Here is a 22,336-nt window from a genome sequence, read left to right on the forward strand (position 1 = left end):
TTTACTGTCTAGGTCAATTTATGCATCAGCAAAAATTGCTGCAAGCCCTTCTGGACAGCACTTTAAAAATAAAGGTAGACGTAACTGTTTTGGCCATATTTTCCTCACCAGTTTGTGCTCTGTGAACATTTCACCTTGGAAAATTAAAGTAACGTTCTGTAATAAGTGAAGTCGGTATGATATTTCAAGGCAAGCGAAGGACAAGCTTTATAACTGTGCTATCAAAATGCTATTAATAAAAGCAAAAATACACACATGCCTGTGTTCCCCTATGGATGGAAAAAATTATTGTCCATTAAGTTAACATTTCAGATACCCTCTCATTTTTTCCTAAGGCCCCAAAGAAGGCAACAAAACACTTATCTCGTGTTGTTAACTTGTATAAACTACCTGCTATCGTGTAGTGCTCCATTTTAGTAAACACTCCAAGGCTTCTTAAGAGAATATATGGATGAGTAGGATTTCTGAGAGGAAAAAAGGTAAAAATTTGTGGCTAGAATATTCTACTTTCATAGCTGAGTTTTATACCAGTGTCTTAGTTTATTTTTGCTTGGGTCCACAGGGTTGTATTTATAAATGCATCTTACATTAAGTATCTAAATTTATTCCTGTTTATATAGTTCCCCTCACTGTGGTATCCAATGGCTTCACGATTATCCCCAGGACAACCCATGCTGCAGTGAGTACTGTTACCTCCTTTTGACAGATATGAAGCCAGGCATACCAAGGTATGCCTACATGGTATGAGGCAGTGCTGCAGAGAAACATCCAAGCCAGCTCTGAATGGTAAACCCAGCTAGAAGGTCTCATCACCTAAGTTACCACTCCTGTCCCTCTGTACACCTCTGAGTATTGCTGAGCCACACTCTGCAGAAGCACGACAAGGCTGAGGGAAGTCCGCACTGTGCAAGGAAGCACAGCCACATACTCTTGCTCTTGGGACCACTGAAATTTCCTGAGGACTTTTACAGAACTGTAGACCGAACACAGCAGTGCACAACCTTAGATACATTTTGCTTTTGTTAACATTTGCTTTTGTGTTTTGCTATTTGTACACAACCAAAGAAGTAGACAGCTCCTCACACATTTAGAAAACTTCTCTTGATACCTGTCTTGCCAGAAGTCTAACTGCACAAGCAAAGAGACTATGACCTGTTTACCATATTGCCTTAGGTATGTACTAAAGGCGGCTAGTCAGCTCCATACACTCCTTATTTAACTCTCCTTCCCTAGGAGAAAACATATTTATGTTTAAAGTACCACATAATTATACTGAGTTTTAGAGTTTATACCCACACCATTTTAAAAAACAAATTATCCAAGGAACATATGGCTTGAAGGATTTGTCTTTTCACCTGGCCTCAGGTGATCAAAATGCATGCACACATTTCCACTGGAGACAAATTATGAGTGCATGTGTATGTTTTCTTTACTTCTCTTTCAGTCCTTTTAAAGAAATCAATTTGAAATGAAAATGCAGCTTGGGAACACAAAAGCCCATGATACCTCATTTTAAAAATATCAGGAAGCATTTAAAAACATTCTGGAAAAAGGCAGTATTTGTCAAAATAATTTCATTATTTATAATAACCTCTATCATCTCACAAATCTTGGTATTTTCATTTAAATCACTATTATTGATTTACATTTTTTCCAGCCCCAACAAGAATGAAAGATGAACTGTAACATAAAGTCACTTGTCTTTGATACTTTGAAAATAAGTAACTCTCACTAATGATACATACTCTTTCCAAGATAAAACCACGCTAAAACTCAGCATTCAAAGGACTTTAAAAAGAAGCCTTTTCTCACTCTTATTTTCAGTGCTCTTATTACACCTACAGGAAATTCTCAGGAAACTTCTCAGATCTTCCGCATTTCTTTAATTTCATTTTAGATCCTCATCTCATAAAACACAGTGTAAAGTTCTCAGGCAGTTTACAGTACTATTAAAAACTGAACTAACTTTATTATGCATTCAAGCTCCTCCATTATTTATCCCTCTTGATTTGAAAGTAGGACTCACAACTGCAGCACCAGGAGTTTGCTGCAAGTCCCTGGAACACAGCCTCACCACAATTAGCCATTGATCCAGCTGCTCGTACCATGACAAGGGAACACAAACTCCCTCCTCCTTGAGGCTACAGCTCCACAGAGAAACCCTTCAACATCACAGACTTCTACCACTACATTTCTTAACTTAATAAACAGCATCAGCTCAGGGCTAAGTTCTTAAGCTGCAGTGAGATACACACACTTTTATTCATCAAGAAAGTGGTGTTGGCTTGTTTTATTTTTCCATCATGAACCTGTTCAGCTTTTCCATACCAACAGGTTATTTTCTTTTGTGAACTTCTGGTGATGAAACCTTGCATAGGCTTAAATTGATGTAACAAAATCTCTCACCCAGAGCTAGATACACATAAAACATGTTTTCTCCCTAAAAAAAGAACAAACAAAAAACCAAAGCCAACCAAACAACAACAACAAAAAAAAAAAAAAAGAAACCAGAACAAAACACTTTTAACTGTACGAGTAAAACCTCTCCAATGTGTGAAAGGCCTGTGGCAAATACATTTTATGAATGAGGTTAGTGAACAGTGAGCTCAGAGAAAGGAAGAAATCAAAGATGGCACTGCAAAATTCACAGCACTCAGTTAATATGGCAAAGGTCGCTTAATTCTAATTATCAATGACCATGATTTCAGACTATTCTTGCTAACGTAAAGGAATATGAAAGCAGACCACTTTACAGTACCCAGCTGCTAAGAGGTCACTAGGAAGTGGTAAGAGACATCAAGATTTTAGTAGTGCTAAAGTGTGTTGATTTCAATGCATTGTTAGCCCTCAAATTGTGTTAGCCCTCAAATTTTAGCTACCACTACTGTAAAAAGGCAGTTTCTTCTCAGCATCCATTTTAACTGGAAACAATGAGCAAGTTATCTACATTGTGCCTATGGTATAAAGAGCCCAGTTAAGCCATTTCTGTAGCTGTGTGACATATTACTGCTTTTAATTACTATACTGCAGATCACTGTTCAAAAATGTCATGCATACCTTCACCACACTTTGCACTATGCACAGATCTACCCATGTTCGTCTGCCTACAAGGCAGTAGCCGTGTTCAGACATCTATGATGGATTTTGGAACCTGACTCTTGACCCATTTTTTTGGTCTTTTTTTCAATTTATATTTAATAGGTATGACATAAACAAGTTGATTATTCAAATGTCACAACTTTGATTAACTGTGATTCTCTATGTATGTAACGGCTTCTCTGTTTAATACATAGTACTTAACTTTTTTTTCCTTGTTAAAAAGTCTTCTATTGACTTTAATTACACTCGTGAGAATGAAGAAGTGAAAAAACATACAGTTTGCCTGAGACCTTGGGTTGAAAGAAAAGGTTTCATGGCTCAGGAATCACTCTTCGGTGACTTTAAAACTTCTCATACTCCCGAACCCAGAGTGAAATCCACTGCTCACATCCTATAAATGAAGTGTGATCCCAAAGTACTCCAAATCAATTAAATGAAAACCAGGCAGGCAACCAATATACAAGTAGTTCACTCGACCTCTGCAAGTAGGTCACTCCTTGACCTTATATGCTTGGTAGATATGTTTATCCATTTACGTTTAGTGGCTCAGGGAGGAAATATCCACCTAATGATGTAATACATACATGTGCTTGCATTTATATTATTTAAATAATGATGTAATATCACAGTCCCTCAGGAACCTCACGTTAATTTCTTACCTACCAGCTTTGGCTTCTGTAAGTCTCTCTTTGCTAGCCCCAACTCCCATAACAGGCTGAAACGGTTTATGCCTGTCTCGGTTTATTTTCTCTTTCAGGACACTCACCACACACCTCCCCTCTGGGTCCCGAGCAGAGACCCACACTGCCACAGGCCTGGCAGGATGGAGGTGGCCAGTCCGGGGTGAAACGGCCTCACAAACGAGGCACCCTGAAGGCACACGAGGCAGCTCAGGGACACGAAGCCACCTCCGGGCAGGCCGGTGGCCGCGGCCCATCAGACAGCACATCCAGCCCCTCAGGCGGCGGCACACAGACTTGTTCGCACTGAACTAATGCACCCGGGCTCTGAACGCTTAACCCCGAGGGCAGCCTGCGGATCGCCGGGGCGGCGGGAACTAGCCAAGTCACCTCATGGCAAGGCGGGGGCGGGGCCAAGCGCGCGCGGCGCAAGCGAGCTCCCTGCCAGCCGCAGTTCCCTGCCGCGTCCGTCGACCCGCCCCCGCCGCGCGAGAGCCAATGGCGGCTCGAAGCGGCGAGGCGGCGGCCAATCGGCGGTGGCGCGGCGGGCTCCCCGGCAAAATGGCGGCGCCGGTGGGGTGGATGCGGGGCTGTCGTCGTAACTTGCGGCATGCCCGGTAGCCGGCGGAAGGGGTCTTGCCTCAAGCCCGCCGCCCTGAGGAGGCGGAGCGGCGGGGGCGAGGAGCAGCTCACCCGGCGGCGGCCGCCGGAGTTCCCGGCAGAGCCCTCCGCGGAGGACGCGGCTGCGGCCAGCGGCGCGGAAGGCTGTGCGGGCCCGAGCCTGCCCGCGGGGGAGGCGCCGCGCGCGCCCCGGCCGTCGCCGTCGCGGGAGGCGGCGGTGCGCGGCGCTGCAGGTACGGCGGGAGCGGCCCCGGGGCCCTGTCCCGGCCGCCACCGCAGGGGAGGCGGGCCCTGACCGTGAGGAGGGGGCCGGTGCGGGGAACCCCCCGCCTTTCCCCGGCTGCGTGCGCTGGGAAGGGGCTCTTCTTGTCAAGCAGTGATGAAGAGCATCTTCCCGCGGCACATACTTCGAGCTGACTGAGGACGCTCATCCACTCGAGGGGAGGACAAAGTGCTGAAGTGCAGAGCGTCTCCTGAGATGCTTTTCACGTAGCAATTGCATCGTTTAAAATTATTTCTATAGGCTTTCGCATTTGCAGCGTCATTTCTAAAGGGCAGGAGTGACAAGCTGAGCTTCAGACAGTGTCTTCGGTTCACTTAGTGATGTGAGGCAGCCGCAAGCTGTCTTAGAATAGCTATATAACTGCTTTTAATAGTTCTAGCTGACTGGCCCAGTGGGGGAAGTATAGACAAAGGTAGGTTGTGACCCAGAACAGTTTGGGGGCTCATTAAAGTTGTGACCCAAATCAGAATCTGGGTGAAAGACACAGAGCGAGCAAGAATACAAAAGATTCTCCCATATGTGTATACACAGTTTATCTCTCCACATAAGCTGAAATCAATATCCTCTCAAGTAGCAGAATTGACAATTGTCATCCTTATATCAGGTGTTCAGTGTACAGCTGTCAGCTGTAATGCTCTGTTACCTCTGGTGGTGTAACTGATAGATAAGAGTCATACTCTACATTAAATGTATAGTTGTGAACAATTTTCTTATTATAAGTAATGCTAATGAGTGTCAATTTTCCTAACTTAAAGTTCCTAAAGCATCTTATGCCTTCTCCTGTTTTATGTTCTAAGTTATTTTGGCCTTTTATTCATTGTTTTTAATGAGAATCATCTCCCTGTTCACACAGAGTCATGTTTGCATAAAACACCAAAGAGATCGTTGAGTAGGAAATCCCGAATACCTACTTTCAGCTCTCCTGTTAACGAAACCGATGTACAGCAAGAAATCTTTTGGGATCCTCATTCACCAATTGCACACGGACTAGGTAATGTTAATAAAATCCGGATTTCAGCGTGCCTATTTGAGGCATGCTGTGGGAGTTCACTAAAAGTTATCAAATTTCTTGAAAAAAGGTCCCTTTTTCCCTACAACATCGGGGTAGGTTGTTTGGTTTTGTTAAAAATCCATAAATAACCCATAATTTTTTCGATGTAGTGCTAAGCTCTGATGTTAACACATATATTTGAATTATCTGACATACACTGCACTTTATAAATTGAATTCTTTTGCAGTTTTTAAGAAGGTTTTTTGTTTGTTTTCATAGGCACTGGAAAAACCAAACAGGCGACCAGTAGATGCGCAGTAGAAATCTCAGACATTGTAAATCGTATCGCTCCTCAGGTAATACCCACTAAAACAACGCTCTGCATATGCAGTCATCAGACAGATTAGTGTTACAGCCTTAGCGAAGGCTCAGGTTTAGTTACAGTAGTGTGTTTATCCTTAATTACTCTTCAGTTAAAAGGTAAAGAGTTTCTTCACATACCAGGCTTACTTAGCAGTTGTTTTTAAGCATTTTTAATGTTCTTAAATTCTGAAGTACAAGAACAAGACTGAGCTGAGAGACTTCACAATAATATAAACATAGTAACATTGCTTTGGTATTCTACATAATTTGCTTTTTTTACCTTATATCTATGTTCTTGGTGTCTCCCTTTTGCTGTGAACCTGATGTCCACAGCCTGCAAAGTGAAAATAAAAGTACTGGGTTATTCTTTGCTTTTCATTAAGTGCAAGAAGATAACATGTCATTCCTAAAACAGTTATTTAGCTTGCAGAATATGCCAATTTGACAGGGCAATTTAAAATATATTCATTATTTGGCATATTTGTGAGAAATTATATGTAAGAATTAGAAAATCACTGGTAAGGGATGCTACTTCCTTCCTTTTACATGATTATAGCACTGTCATAGATGTAAATAACACCAGGATTTTCGAGTATCCGTTGCTTATGTTCTTTTTTCTTAATAATAATAAAAAAAATCTAAGGAAAAAGAAAACCTACAACAAACTACCCTGGTTGTTAGTAAAGTTCAAATTACTTTTGCCTGCTTACATGCAGTAATTTCCTACATCCCATGGCTCTGGCCCTCTAAACAGCTTACCACTGCAGTATTGTATCTCTTCAGTTTCAGAAATCAAATCCAAGGCTCAACTTTGAAGCTCTGGAACAACGCCACTTAATTTCTAAACTTCATTTATTCTTGTTTAAAGGTTCCTTGTATAAATGAGTTGTAATGGAAGAAGTCAGATTTTTTTCCTAGAAGCATACAGAATATGATTTCTTTCAAATTCTTTGATCTGTTAATGCGGTTTTATGTGGCTAAAGACCATGTATCTGAACCAGCTCCTTAGTAGTACAGTAAAGTAAACTAGATCACAGCTTGTGATGTGAATATTGCAGATTATGTGTAAACCTGAAGTAAATAGAGTTAATTAGATTTGAGCACCAAAGTAGAATTCAGTTATTTGAAGTTCCTGTCTTAAATCCATATAACTAAAGTGATCCAATTATCAGTAGACAATATTGTAGTAATCTCACTGAACTTGTATTGGTTTAGCTCCTATCTGCGGCTTTCAACAGATTTGATCCAGTGTCATTGATGTAGCAACTTTAATGCAGGGTGTATGTTTAGTCCAGTCTTTATCTGAAATCAGATTGCTAAACATTACAAATCTAATCATTCAGGATGAAAAAGCAGGCTGTAATGAAGACTCCCTTTTAGGGACATGGATTGGTGAGGATGCTATTCCCTGTACACCTGGAGTAGTAAAAGTGCGACCTAGGACAAAGTTAAGTTGCACAAGGTAAGTTACAGTTTTGTCTTGCCCATCACAGCTGGGCCTTCATTAAAAAAGGTTATGTGGTGTGCCTTTATGTATAGTGAACCATATAACTGTACATTAGCATATAAAACATTTTTAACTTTGTGCTTGTTATCTCTTCTTAAGGGGTACTTCTTGGGAATTACCAGAAAGAGTGCATGTTAACTGTGCATTGAAAGTGGTAGGATTCAGTCATATTCTCTGCAGTTGTTAAAGGTAGAGAATGAACAGTTCTCTCATACAGTCATTGTGTTGAGCTTTGCTAAACCTTTTTAGAAGGTCTGACTTTCTTTCAATTTTGTTTTGTTTTTTTAATCTAGAGATCTTAAAATAAAAAATCCTGAAGAGGAACTCATGAAATTGGCTAAGGAATTTGATAAAAATCTCGTAGAGCTAGATGCTGTTCAGGAACAAGAGAAGCTTGGTCATGACGTCATCCAGACTGCCTCAGAGTCTTCAAATCATTCTAAAGCTGAAGTAAATAGGAAGAACCTGAAATCACTCCTTGGTGAAGTTTCTGAAACAGATACTGTTCTCTCCCAGAAACCAGTTGGACAGAGCACCGGTATCCCTGCTGCAGACCCCTGTCCATCTAGCAGTCAGAAATCTATAGACCTTGAAGCTGAAGTAGCCCTCCATGCTCTTTTTGACTGCTCTACCCAGAAGTGTAGTGGACAGTTGAGCCAAGGACTATCAGATATATCTTTAAATAATAGTTTCCATGAAAATAAAAGCACCTTGGAGGAGGGACACCTTCCTGAGCAACATAAAGACACCCAACCTTGTAATTCAGAGGCATATAAAACCAATACTCTATGTACACTAGGAAGTGTGAACCAGGCTTTTCCAAAATCTGATACTCACACACGGACCAAAAAACATCCTTTGAAGCCACAGTTAGTGGCTTCCATTAAGCCTGATGGAGCAGTTAATGATGACTTTGATGACTGGGATTCAGATTTTTTGGCAGATGACTCTTTTGTGATGCAAATAACCCAAAATCCTGAATTGATAAGTACTGAAGAAGTACCACCAATTCCTACAAACCTATCTGTGCATGGTTTCAGCAATGCTAGCAGAACGAACGAAAGAAGTAGCCACAATTCAGTTACTTGTTTGGGGAGTGTACATGAATCTAACAGTTTGCAGTTTTCACCTTTGAAACATCCTAGTAAAAACACAACAAATGGTGTAAAATCTCCTCTACGAAAGCCATATAAGACACAAAACTCAAAGACAGAGACCACACCCTTTCATGGCAGAAGTAACACTAAACCAGATAAAATAAATCCTGTTTGGAAGAGTGCCCAAAATAGCGGTTTGAACTATATATCTGTTTCATTGCAATCTGAAGTGAAGGATGGAAGTGAAACTATGCAGCCTAAAAGTGCCTCTCTTCCTGTTTTTCCTTCAAGATCTAATCCTCATAGACAATGGTCTGGAAAACCTGGGAATAACACACGTGGTATTTTCTGTGAATCATCCAGTGTTTCTACAAATACGAAACCTAAGGATCTAACTAAGGTGATTAACCAAGCTAATGCAGCTCACTTAAATCAAGTTGAAATATCAAAGAAGTGTTCTCTATCATTTGATGACTGGAATGAACCAAAATTCTCTGATGAGATATTAGATATGTTTTGTGAATCCGATAGTCTATGGGATGCAAATTGTGAGGATGATGAATTGCTGTATCAGGTGTGTGATGATATAGAAAAGCAGACTCAGATCCAGGATGTTAAACAAGGAAATGAAAGAGCCAAAACTATACAAGGAACAAGTATTAATGCCAGATCAAATATTGATAACAGCTTCCCAGAATCTAAACAAGGACTAGCTGATCTCTTGGCACAAAAAACAAATGGAAAACAGGATGCTTTCTCAATAAACGGTTCCTGTAGGAATTTGTCAAAGATTCCACATGGGCTGGCCGCAACAGGTCACATAGTGAACTGTAAGAATGTCTCAACTCCTCAAACTGTGATCTCAGGTACTTCCACGGAGTGTAAATACACACTGTCTAAAAACTGTCATCAAGCTGCTTCTGAAGATACTACAAAGACTGTGGCAGGAAAATGGTACAGGTCAAATTCTGTGCCGGCAGGAGAGACTGGTTCTGAAGTAAGTCCTGTTAATGCAGTAAATATTTTTGGTAGCAAAACTCTAGACAGTCCAGATTTTTTGTATAATATGGGGAAGATGCCAAGTAACAGTTCTGGTAACAAAACATCACTTATGCCTTCAAAGTTTAAGTTCCGAAAGACTAATAATTTTCAGGGTGCTCTTCATGGAGGGTCTGAAAAGGCAGGGAGTCATTCTGGCATTGGGATTACTCTGCAGGTTTTGGAAGGAAGCAAGAATCAGGTGAATGTGACTTTGCACAGCAGGCTTGACAATAAGAAGTCACCTTTCAAGAGGCACCTTTCAGAGTCTTTTGCACTGCCGACATCAGGTATTTGTCTTTATTGTATCACTGTTATACTGGTTTGCTTGTTACTGTAATCCGAACGTTAGAAAAATTTATACTGTATTGCAACTTAGAACAGGTGTCAATACTCATTCAGTTTAGGTGTTAGTAAATGTTCTAATGAAAATTTGGAGAATATTTTCTCCAAAATAAAACTCTGCTGATGCATCTTTTGAATCCCTGTATTTAAAGACTTTTTCCCATTTTCATTCCACTTCTCTCTCCAGTGACACTTGGAATCACTAGGATCAAATATATGCTGATGCCAGCACTCAGCATATCATATTCTTAAATTGATATTTAAAAACATTGCTGTTTTGATATGTATTAAATGTTGTAATGTGAATCTGTGCTTTAATTTACAGCTCAGTTTGAAAGCATTAGAAGTTACTTATCTCAGTCATGATGCATAAAACCCCAGTTAATGGTGGGGCAGGGGAAGAAGGCAGCAGGTGATGCAGGATGCCAATTTCCTTTTACTATTGTACACCTAGAAACTGGAACCTCAAATCATTCAGTGGTTCTGAAACCTCAGCCTGTATTGTTGTTTGCTCTGTGGCTAAAGCTGCCAGTGAAATATTCTTGTGTTATCAGTCTAAACACTAACATTTTCTTTCACCTAGAGGGGAGGTCAGTCACTTTTCCATCATCAGGCAACAGTCTGTAATACTCCGTGCACTGCTGTTACATGCTATGGAAATGCAGAACCAGCCAAGTGCCAGTCAGTCCTGTTTTTACTTGATCTCATGGCTTGGTGAAGTTTTTAAGCAATACTAGTTTTGACAAAATGAGCTTTTTGGTGTACTATTACCAACTTCAATTTTCAGGAAGCACTGTTACAAAAACAACAAAAAAATGAATTCCTGCAAAATATCAGCCAGCTTTATTTGAAGTATCAGTATGTTATCTCTCTTACTTCCTCAGCAAAGAAGCAGATAAATGGAAAGTAGCAATTTAGAATGCTAAAGGGGAAGGGAGGGGAGATGACTAGTCATTCTCAGGAATGTTCTAGAGAATAAAGGAATGACAATAGTATAAATTTGCTTTACAGATAAACAGTAACTGTTCTTACCTTCAATTTTTTTGGTGAAAGGACGTTGCTGTAACAAAAACATGGATGTTAAATAATGCTTTCAAAAACTGATAAATATTTTTTCATGGACACCTCTGTTTTAAGAAGCAAACAGACCTTTTATTTATTCAGTTTGAAAGATTACTTATTAAAAATACATTAATTGAAAAATTGGTGTATAAAACCAGTAAAATTCTTGGTATGTGCAGGGAGTGTTCCTGTTGGTTGCACTGAGGTCAGGATTTTATTGCATGGGAATTTATAGTTCTGTATCACAACATATAAAATACTATGGCTAGCTATCATGTTCCTGTCTCCTTTGCCAATTTTTATTGCTACTTTTGACCTTTTTTCAACCTTTCTGGCTTTATTTGTGTGACACCTGTACTGTATCTGACCCCTGTGTCTATACCATCTCCATGCCCATATCTCTGCCTAACTCACTAAATTGTAGAGCCCTTTTCACTCTGATAGCCTTAATGTTCTTAACCCATCGCCATCTCCTGTGTTGACTCCTGATGTCACAAGGTTCACCTGAAGGGCAGCCAAGTAAAATTTCCTTGAAGCAAACGTCTGCATCCCAGTATTTTCATTGGGGGGTAGTAATCGGTACCACTACAAAGGTCATGCATCTTATCCCCCCTTCCTGCCTTGGGGACAGGAGGGGACAGGATAGATGAGCCATTTTTAACTTGGGTGCTTGGTATGTTAGAATAGTGTGCTCTTGCCATAGATCTTCAAACATTGAAAACAGATAAGTTAAAATACATATTGAACAACCTTGAAGGCTCCTAATACGTGTTTTTTACTTACAGTGTCTGTGGTGGAGAATAAAACCAGAAAATGTTCTCAAGAGGAGATTGAAAGAAAAAAGCAAGAAGCTCTTGCACGAAGAAAATCCAGAATGCAGGCATACGTTAAAGATGCCTGAATTTGGAGTTTGTCTATTGAGTAAGTTCTGGGGAGGGAAATACTGTAATGCTGGAAGACACTTTTTAAATCCTGTTCACAGCTACCGACAGCAAGCTTTTCCTGTTTCTCAATTTAAAACAATCTTGACCTGCACTAATACTCTGGTGGTATTAACTCTTAATTAAAAACTATCAGTTGTAAACGTGTAGTTCCAAACTACCTTCAGCACAGTGAAGATTGTGCTGAGTTCACGTACTGTTGTGTATTGAAATTGTATAGTCTGAAAATCACCAGAGCATGAAAGCATTTGTATACACACCTAAATACATGTTGAAAACAGACTGTATGTGTTTCGGCTGTATTTCTCTTATTGCAAGTATTTTAATTTCTAAGACTCTCAAGTACACTCAGACTAAGAAAACATTTGTTCTCAGGTAGAAGAAAGTTTTTAAGTTCTTGTTTAAAGAAAGTACAATCTAGAAAACATCCAGTATTGGAAACCTAATGGAAATGAACAGGATTTGGAAAGTGTGCTCAGTTTGTCTTCGCTACCTTAGGTAAGAATTGTACATAGCAAAGGAAAATTTTAATATAAAGGTTTCATAATGTGAAAAAAGCATCCTGAAAATTATGTTTAATTTTTATTTTTTTTTTTTTCATTTTTTAAATTCCCTTCATGAAGAGTTAGGAATACTCCAGCTGACAAAATTGGATCACCTCTGTCTAAATGTGAGTTACCCAGCTAACTAAAAAAGGTAGCCTATGTCATTTTACCAAACCTTGCGCAATATATAATACATCAGATGAAATCTCAACAGCTATGAATCAGTTTAGCCTTATGGGTTGTACATATTTTTCTAACTAAAGGCTGTTAAAACATAAAAATGCAATGTCATGTCAGCTTAACAGGGGCTGATAGAATTTTTTATGTGATAGATGGGTGCAGAGCTCAAACTGCAAAAACTGCCTGTGGGTAAGCTGCAAGATATTTTTCAACTGAGAAATGCTTATATGTAAACATATGACACTGAAAAGTGACTGTAATTTTTCTTTGTAAATAAATAACTTTGAAATGTACCAAAGGTTAGAGGAAGCTTTTGGTTTCTGTAGTATGTGCCATTTTTGTAACTGCTAAAAATGTAAGTACTGTATATTTGTAAAGCATCATTAAAAGTTTTTTACATTTTTCTAGTCTGTTCTGGAAAATACTGTACTACAGAAGCTGGTAAAAGGGAGTGATACGGGAATTCTGTATGGTCTTTACCTGAACATCTTTTCTTGGTGATTTACCCAGTTATTCCATGCCTCAGTTTTCTACCTGTTGTGGTGACAAAGTGCTTCCTTTAATCCATTTAAACTAGAAATCCTTGTTGGAGGAACTGGTTCTACACACAACCAGGTGCAGTAGAGTCACGAAATACTCAGCTATACTGGTTTTCAAACTAATTAACTTGCTTTTGTATTAACCACCATTCTTGGTGTTAGTTGGTTGATTATGAAGTCAAATTCCCAAGTCCACTGAAAAGGGTGATGGTGTCCAATAAACATTGCTTACAGTCTGTTACTGCAGCTCCCTGTCCTTCAGCCGTGCAATACACAATGAGTTGGATCAGCTTATTGATCTGACTGAAACTTAACCCCCAAAAAATGTTTTCAGCTTTTCAAAGCACTTCATTATAGAATCATAGAATGATTTGGGTTGGAAAGGACCTTAAGATCACCCGGTTCCATCCCCCTGCCATGGGCAGGGACACCTTCCACTAGACCAGGTTGCTCAAGGCTCCTCCCAGCCTGGCCTTAAACACTGCCAGGGATGGGGCAGCCACAGCTTCTCTGGGCACCCTGTGCCTGGGCCTCACCACCCTCATAGTGCAGAAGTTCTTCCCCATATCCAACCTGAACTTCCCCTGTTTCAGTTTAAACCCATTACCCCTTGTCCTATTGCTAAAATCCCTGATGAAGAGTCCTCTTTGGCATTCTTGTAGGCCCCCTTCAGGTACTGGAAGGCTGCTATGAGGTCTCCACGCAGCCTTCTCTTCTCCAGGCTGAACAGCCCCAACTTCCTCAGCCTGTCTTCATACAGGAGGTGCTCCAGTCCCCTGATCATCCTCGTGGCCTCCTCTGGACTTGTTCCAACAGTTCCATGTCCTTTTGATGTTGAGGACACCAGAACAGTTCACAATACTCCAAGTGGGGTCTCACAAGAGCAGAGTAGGGGGGGGCAGAATCAGCTCCTTCAGCCTGCTGATCACACTTCCTTTGATGATAATATAACATGAAATAGCAAGACTCCATGTTGTCTTGTCAAGCCTCTGGTGGCAGTGTTCAGGTAGTTTATAAAACAGAAGATCTGCATGTCCAGGTGACAAATAAATGTGTGGCTGTTGTGAAAATTTTATCCTGAATGTAGTTTGATCTGTGCATGTGAGTGATCTGCTTGTATTCGTGGTGTTCAAGGAAAATCGAAACTGTAACTTGCCAGATGCAATATTAGCCAAGAAAGTGGCAATGAAATAAAAGGCTTCTACTATCAGTATGAAACATGAGAGTTATAAACCTGGCTTTTAAGGTACTGATACATAAGAATGTCAAATCTTATCGAGAAAGATAAAAATTAAGCTTTTGCTAGGACAGTGTTTAGCTTATCACCCTTCCCTCCCTAGGGTTTTTCTCTAGAAATAATTTGTAAAGGAACCAGGATAATTTTTGTTTTCAAGGATAACATGGTTAATTATACTCCTGATTTGAGAAGATGAGCTAACTGGAAAGGAGGGACCTACTGTGGGTGCTGGAGAGTATTTTTTTTAGGAAGGTTTCATTCTCTGATGCTAAAGGACTAACTGTTACTCAGGTTTGAAACTGGGATAAATAGTAGATACATAACATGAAATAGAGGCTAAGCATGTTATGGCTACCAAAGGTCAGCATGCAAAGTGACAGTGCCTGACTGCTTGCTGCTGTGTGTCCTTATCACACACAAAGTTTAAAACCAGCTTACTCCTCTTCCAGGTGATGCTGATTTTCTGAGCACCCAGGATAGAAAGGCCTTGGAGGTTTGGAGCTTCTCAACTAAAATGCTACCACTGCTCTCCCTGTGAAAGCAGGGTAAGAATATATACTGGCTCATCTTTTAACACAAGCCTCTAACCATCCTTATATCCTGACTTTAAAAGAAGATTTTAATATATGACAAGGAGAATTCTGTTGCCATGAGAGGTGTGGAAAGGACTCTTTGCAAACTTCCCAGGTGGAGGAAGACACAAACTACTTTCTGCCCAATTACTGTCACTTGTTTACTTATGTAGCCAAGTACTTCCGACGTGCTGCTTAACCATATCTAAAGAACCTGTTTGCTGATCAGTGTGAAATACAGTGTACAGCAAATGCATGCTTTGCCCTCTACCATTACACTGATTGTAACAGAAGGGCTTTATTTTTTATTTTACTTTTCATAAATACCTATTTTTAGCATAGATATTATGCTTCAAGGCCTATAATTTTTTTTTTTCTTAAATGTTACCTTCCAAATAAAAATCCCAAGTTCTTGGGATCATGGTTTCATAACTGATGTCCAGACAAACAAGATTTTTTTGGTCACATGCTGACCATCCCCAAACGTCCTACCATCCCATTTCTCAGTTAACAAACTGAATAGAGTTACTTCTTTTTGTGACTCAGTGCTTTTCGAAACAGAGAAATAATGTAATGCATTAAAATTAAACCATTACTATACTATTTTATTAGGCAAATTTGATAAAAGTGAGAAGCTTGGAGAAATACTTTAACCCATACAGTTTCATTGTTAGAGTCAGTGCAGACAGAAGGTTCATTAGTGCTTAGAAATAGTTACAAAGAAGAACCTGTGCAATATCAAAATAAAATCCCATAAGGTAGGAATTTTTGCCTTTAGAAAGATACGTATTCATAGTAATTGGCCAGAAACATCAAAAGATTTAGTAGAAATCTAGTGAAAAACAATGTCTTAAAAGAGTACATGGCACAGAACTTGTTCGTTTAGAGTGCCTGTGCTGTAACTGCTAGTCTTGCCCTTCACCTCTTCCTGCTATGCTGGCATCAGCAGGGTGCTGGACATGGACCCAGCCCAGCACACAGGGCAGCATACTGCTGTTGACAGCATTGCAAACATGAGGAGTTTAACCTCTGCCTAATTCTGGAACATCTGGATATTAAAGCCAGCAATGCAGCAGGGGTGTAAGTAGAGCTAGCTTGGTGCCTCCTAACCTGAGAGGCACAGGTTAGACCTAGAGTCATTTCAGGGGCTCTTATGGCAGTCAGTGATGCCGAGAGGACAATTCAGATGATAGGTGCCTGAGCTACATTTCATATGTGCTCAGCTTTACATCAGCAAAAGCAGCCATCTATCTAACAGGTATTTCAAGGACGTGGTACTGGGCCTAGACAGCCACTCTGCTGTACCTGGGCAGCCAACAGCTTCGGAGAACAGATGAGAACTACAAAAGCACCTGCTCCTTGCTCTCATTACATTCCCTGTTCCTCACCACTGTGGAAGGAAGCTAAGTGGCAGCCTCATGACCCCACAGATTTTACAGGTTGGGCTCTGTGTCCCTCATGCTTCCTGGTAAGTCCTTGGTGCTCCACTGATACTGCATGTTCCTCGATCATGCAGTCTTTTGTCTGACTGCTTGCCACAGACAACAGATCTCCATTAGGAAAGTAGCTACATTATTTTAATTAATTAAAACACATGTACGCATAAGAAGTTTTGTATTTCAATAGCTGACATTTCACTAAGAAGCCACATCTTCCTCCAGGCAGAACAGACCTATACGAATAGTAACAACAATCTTAAATACATTCTAAATTAAATTATGACTGTCATGTTTCATTATAAATTAATTTATGACTGTTTGCTTAAGCACTCATTTTCATTTCATTCAGAGCATAGTAATTTTTTACATGAGCAGAGCAATCAGTGAGCTTAAGTTTAAATATGAATGGAATTCCAGTATGTTCCCATACCTAAGTATAGTTTTTATCCCACGGATATTGATGCATTTCACGATGAGTGATGTTACTTGCTAAAATCCAAGGATTATCTTTTTCAAGTAAAAAATGTGGTGAATTATTTTCTTTCTTTTAGGAAAAGCAGATACTAAGATATGATCAGATAAAGGTTTGTTCATCATTATTTTCCTTATCTGCATCTAAAATTATGTGCTGTGGAATATACATACATACATTCACACCCTTCCAGGTCATGCTGGTGAGAGATCACGTATAAAGCATTTGAGAAATCTAGTAATACTGGGGTTTTATTGTGTTGTATCAGATTTTCAGAGGCCAGCATCCAGCAGCTCTTCAAATTTTGGCTTATAAAGGCACAATTAATCTTTGGGCTGCAATTCAGGAATAGCAATGTAATCTTTCTTATACTATGTGTACCACTTATTACATCTAGACCTTTATACCCAGAGGAATAACGGATGAATTCATTGATTATATCTTTTTAAGCCTAAAAAGAGCTACAATTTGTCAGGAAAGAATAGCTGGAAGCAACAGATAGTGACCTAAATAGTAGAATTCCAAAGATAAAATAGAAGAAAATGAACACAAATGCTTCATTGTTTGAGAGCTGTATTGTCTGCAACACACTCCAGTGAATCCAGTGTTTGTGGAAGAGGCCAAGGCAGATAGAATCTGTGGAGCTAAAAATGACAGCCTGAGTAAGTAGCCATCAGAGATGAAGCCAGGGAGACTCTGGCAATTGTGCTGTAAATCATAACTGCAATATTTGTTCAAAGCTCCAGTTACTATGCACACCGGCGGTTTTGCCAGAGCAGTCAGAAAAGTCCTGCCTCATAAAACACTTAAAGATATCGAATGTACTGTTCTTGTGGACCTAAATATAAATTTCTGACTGTTGTCTGGGTGTAATGTCAGTGTGGTAGCTGGCAAACCATTAAGGGCCCGATTCTACTTCGCAGCAATTCTCTTAAAGCACTGGAGGTAATGGAGTGACTCAGGCGAAAGAAAAATCTAGCCCATGCATTTCATTATTGTAAGTAGTTGTTGGTTTTAGCACATAAATCTAGTAAAAGAGCATTGCATTTATCGTAAATTGTTATTGTTTATGCACATTTTCAAAGTTTTTGAGGAAAAGGTTGCATTTATGCATACCTTTTAAAAGCCGCAGTTAACAGCTTTCACCTCAAACACTGTAGTTAACAGAGGCGAGGAGAGGACTACAGGATTTATAGATTTCTTTTTTAATGAGGCTGTCTGCCCTTTGCAGCTTGTCCTTGCTAAAGGAAAAACTTGATTCAGGTTTTAACCCTGGAAAATGAGGACCCATGTAGACATGGGAAGGAAGCTTTGCACTCGTTGCCATGCTCTCCGTGAACAGATGTCCAAATAAAATATTATATACTGAGCACAGCAGTTTAGGTCTGGGGTGTGATTTTTTCGAGGGAGCTGAGCAGGGTGGGATTTCTTACATGCCTAAAGCTGAGCATATGTTGGGCATGTTTTGCAGAATCATGGCTGTAGGGCCAAGTGTCTAAGGAGGCTATTTAAGCACCCGGGGAAGTTACTACTGGGGAATCACACTGGTGACTCTCGGTGTCAAAAAGAGCTTGATGAATAGTTGTTTTTAAATATCCCATTGGATACTCAGCTGAACCTGTGGGTTTTAAGAGACCTGCAGAAAGCTCAACCTCAATGACAAACAAAAAAAACCTGACATAAAGAAAGGAAGAAAAATGTGTTCTCTGAGGCTTCTGTAACACTTCGGAAACATTCGAGTAGGTGAAGTACTTCCTTCAGCAATAATGACTTGGAAGGGAGGTTGGTTTGCTGGGGGTTTTGGGGTTGTTTGTTTCTTTCTTTAATTACCTCTCATATTCTCCAGAAAACAAGCAACCAACCAACATATATGCTTGGAAATAGGACAAATTTGAATTCCTGTATTCCTGGTTGCTTCTTATAGGACGCACTCTACCTGGGTAAGGCCAGATGTTTCTGTAAACCCCAATGCTTGTAAATGAAGATGACATTAACCCAAATAACTATTTTGTTATTGAACTTAAACAGGTGCTAGTGATGAATAAATGAAACCAAATTTTACAGAAGGACTATGTTTTCTGTATCACTTGCTCAGTTTTCAGCATACTGACTTGTGTGATTTCAATGCAAGCCACTCATCAGAAGTGGCAATCAAGTCAGCAAAGCCCTCAATTTCCAACATACAACATCAGAGGAACCCAGAAGCTTTTCCGTTTGTTTTTAATGCCAGGTTTCCAACCAGTACTAAGAAAGAAAAAGAAAGCTATGCTTGTTTATGGGCTGAGGGCAAGGTCTCACAGACTCAATTTTTCTACAATTTTCTCCCAGGTCACAAAGGCTGACCTAGGCCCTTCATACAATACAGCCATCCAAATCTCATATGGGCTTTTTGGAGACTCCTTGGTGCTTTTTTCCTCTCCATCCCTTGGTAACTGCAATCCCTCAATGACTGATGATGTGGGTCGTTAAGTGTGCTCTGTAGATCTAACTAGGAATCATGGCCTATTAAAGCTTCCACAACAACCAGACTCCTACTCTTTTATGGGAGACTGGAGCTATCTGCTAAGTTTCAAATTTACATTTACTTTTAGTTTGATCTTTAACTCTGGTATCTTCTACAGTGTAAGTCATCCACGACTGACATTTCAGGATCCCAAGTTTGATGTGTTAAAGCTGTACAATCTATAATCTCTGGATGGTATTGGGGGGGAAGGGGGGGGGATACTTGGACTGCTGCTAACAGATATGTGCAGGGCGAATGAGAACAGCAAGTTCATATACGCTGTACAGCAATCTATGCATGTGAAATTTCTGAAAGGCTCCTCATCACCGATAAAAAATTTCTATAGATCAAAAAAGTCTGAATACACTTCACTGGAGTGTCAAATCTTGACAACAGAACACATTAAAAAGAGTCTGGCCAAGTGACAGCTTTCTAATAGATAACCATAGAGATATGAAGACAAGTTGGAGGACAGCCTGTAGGAAGAGTTATGGAGGTGAATGGAAAGAAATTTGAAGGTGGTTTGAGATAATGTCAATTGGTGTAGACCAGATAAAGAGAGACCCTTTTTCATGTTCTTGAGTAAGTTTGAGGCACCAACAAAACTACATAAAACACCTGTTAGTTATAAAAATGTCAAATAAGCACGCATTTGGGAAATGGAGAGATTTAAACATTCATGAAAGGGTGAGAGACATTCTTGGAAGACACATCGGATATCTTTGTCATCTCAGCAATTTTCCTGTCTGTGTTCCAGAAAGAACACAAGTAATCTTGTGAGCACTGAAAGGCATCAAGCCTGATTTCCTACAGATTAACTAATGGACTTTCAGAAAGATGCAAGCTCCAACTGAAGCGTTTGTGGTTGAGTCCCCTAGAATGAGAACCCAGTGTGGATTCTCTAGGGACTAATAAGAACAAATGCACACCTGAGCTTTTCTGCAGATACAGGGATTTTTTTGAGACTTTCTCTTCCATTATCCCACCCAGTTTCATCAAGCTCTTGAAAAATGCCATTCTTTTTAGACTCTCCAAAGAACTGACCTTTCTCTCCCCCAGTATACACAGTGAAATTTCCCCATCCTTTCCCTTTATTGGTGGTGCTGTTCCCATAATGGCTTGAGCACATACAAGGAAAGATTACTTCCACCCTCCAAACTTGCCTAATTTTTGTTATTCACAGGAAGTCAGGTGGTTGATTGATTAATTAATAAGTAATTTGATGTTATTTCTGACCTAGGAATGAGAAGATGGGAGAGGGCCTACGACTTTCATTCCTTGATGAGTCTTGTGTGGAACCGTGTGCTTTTCCTCATGTCATGGTCGATCAGCTACCTTAATGCTGATAGAAGCCACTGCCAGTTTGCTTGCTTGTAACAGCTGAAACCATTGGACCTGCCCTGTTATATGTATGTATGAATATTTTAATTAATTTTCTATACAAGAACATTCATCAGCTAAAATCAAGAAGTAAATCTATTTTTAACTGAAGTTAGCTTCAGTATTTACTGCAACTTAATGACAACTTGAGACAAGAATTTAATTACATGGAGTCAGCATACCATATATATTGTAAGGATGTACCACGGGACTTATTCTGAAGTGTAATTTAGAGTGTAACTTTTAGACTGCTCCTCACTATGAACTTAAATCTAAATATTTCCACTGATGGAGCACATTCTTCAAAACTGATTACAAAAGTAGCCACAGGACTAATGGAGGCTTACTATAATTTTATGTGTTATGGTATAAATGACTTGCAAGAACACTCTTGGGAAGTTATACTGTAATTTAATATCTTTAAAGCTAAAAAGTGCTAAGGAAATATTTTTGCATGGGGGCCTACATTTTCCTCTTAGTGCTACCTAGAAATGCATCTTTTTGTAGGACAGTTTTGTATCCCTTGCAATTCACATATTACGTCTTGACAATATACTGACATGTTGTACTGTGCTTCACAGAAACGGCCTCCCTGAGGAGTGGAACACAGACAAGGACTCGGGAGACCAAGCTGTTCCTTCCCCCTGCTCCCTGCTGGCTTTGCACATGCTGACCTCTAGGAGGTTTACACAAAGACCAGTAATGGCTTCCTTGTTCACCCTTACCCTGCCTTTTGCCTGGCATCACTCACGATGTTGTGGAGAGCAGGAGGTGTTCTCAAATGTCTGTATTTTAGGGCCTTGCCATGAAAATGCCACACCACCTTTGCAGCTGAGTCCCACCACAGGGAGATGTGAGTTACCGCAGTGAATACGCAGAAACTATCTATGTTCAACAGTCTAGCCATACAACTGAATTCTTATTTACACTGACCTTACTTTACTGCAGTAAGAACTGTTGCTCTGCGACAGTACCCTAGGCCTTGCTTACGTAAGGCTGCTGTTCACTGTTTAACAAACCTATTTCAATAAGAGAATGGCTAACATCAATCCCTGAACTAAACAATTTCTAGAAGAAGAAATAGGTAAGTCAGCACAACGCTTTTGGGTAGATGAGGTTTATTCTGGGACGTAACTGCTTAAAGATGCAGACACAAATGAAATGGGCTACATCAAAACACAAAGGGGTCTTCTTCACTACTTAATTATCTGGTGTAGTGACATTGTAGCGGATGTTATTTGTAGATCTTCATTTAGGTAAAAATAGCTATATGGCAGATTGCTATGGCAGCATTCTATTATGAGGTTATGCCAGGCACATGGTCAAGGATGTTTCTACTTTATAGACAGGCATGCTATCTCCTAAGTGCTCCAAAGGCATCTAAAGTAAGATTTACATCCACACCGTGCCCTAACAGTTCCACAGGAACTCTAACTAGCCAT

General features: G+C 40.0%; 1 protein-coding gene and 1 long non-coding RNA gene across 12 annotated transcripts in view; one reads left to right on the forward strand and one right to left on the reverse strand.

The window, feature by feature from the left end:
- The first annotated feature begins 4,264 nt into the window (after nucleotides 1–4,264).
- On the forward strand, nucleotides 4,265–18,008 carry ETAA1 (ETAA1 activator of ATR kinase). Of its 10 annotated transcripts, none has more exons than XM_061461477.1 (9): nucleotides 4,265–4,633; nucleotides 5,537–5,674; nucleotides 5,954–6,030; nucleotides 7,381–7,499; nucleotides 7,838–9,969; nucleotides 11,872–12,007; nucleotides 13,161–13,249; nucleotides 14,978–15,073; nucleotides 17,091–18,008. In XM_061461477.1, exons 1-6 carry the CDS (start codon nucleotides 4,390–4,392, stop codon nucleotides 11,985–11,987), a joined length of 2,826 nt encoding a protein of 941 aa, XP_061317461.1. In that variant the 5' UTR covers nucleotides 4,265–4,389; the 3' UTR covers nucleotides 11,988–12,007; nucleotides 13,161–13,249; nucleotides 14,978–15,073; nucleotides 17,091–18,008. The 10 variants fall into 10 exon arrangements, with proteins under 10 accessions (XP_061317461.1, XP_061317464.1, XP_061317468.1 ...); XM_061461480.1 differs by having other exon boundaries at nucleotides 17,935–18,008; XM_061461484.1 differs by lacking the exon at nucleotides 13,161–13,249 and having other exon boundaries at nucleotides 7,838–9,638; nucleotides 9,858–9,969.
- LOC133273254 (uncharacterized) overlaps nucleotides 15,987–22,336 on the reverse strand; it is a 52,176-nt gene continuing 45,826 nt past the window's right edge. For both annotated transcript variants that reach the window (XR_009744702.1, XR_009744701.1), the window contains exon 5: nucleotides 15,987–20,914. This is a non-coding gene — a long non-coding RNA (uncharacterized LOC133273254). The remainder of the gene's footprint in view (nucleotides 20,915–22,336) is intronic.

Source organism: Pezoporus flaviventris, unplaced genomic scaffold (genome assembly GCF_033815535.1).
Source record: "Pezoporus flaviventris isolate CSIRO_AGI_PZ_B2104156 unplaced genomic scaffold, CSIRO_AGI_Pfla_v1 ptg000031l, whole genome shotgun sequence".
Lineage (NCBI taxonomy): Eukaryota > Metazoa > Chordata > Aves > Psittaciformes > Psittacidae > Pezoporus > Pezoporus flaviventris.

Coding starts and splice junctions, on each gene's coding strand:
- ETAA1 (XM_061461477.1), top strand. CDS start 4,390: ATGCCCGGTAGCCGGCGGAAGGGGTCTTGCCTCAAGCCCGCCGCCCTG. Junction 6,031..7,380: donor TAAATCGTATCGCTCCTCAG/GTAATACCCACT, acceptor CTAATCATTCAG/GATGAAAAAGCAGGCTGTAA. Junction 7,500..7,837: donor ACAAAGTTAAGTTGCACAAG/GTAAGTTACAGT, acceptor TTTTTAATCTAG/AGATCTTAAAATAAAAAATC.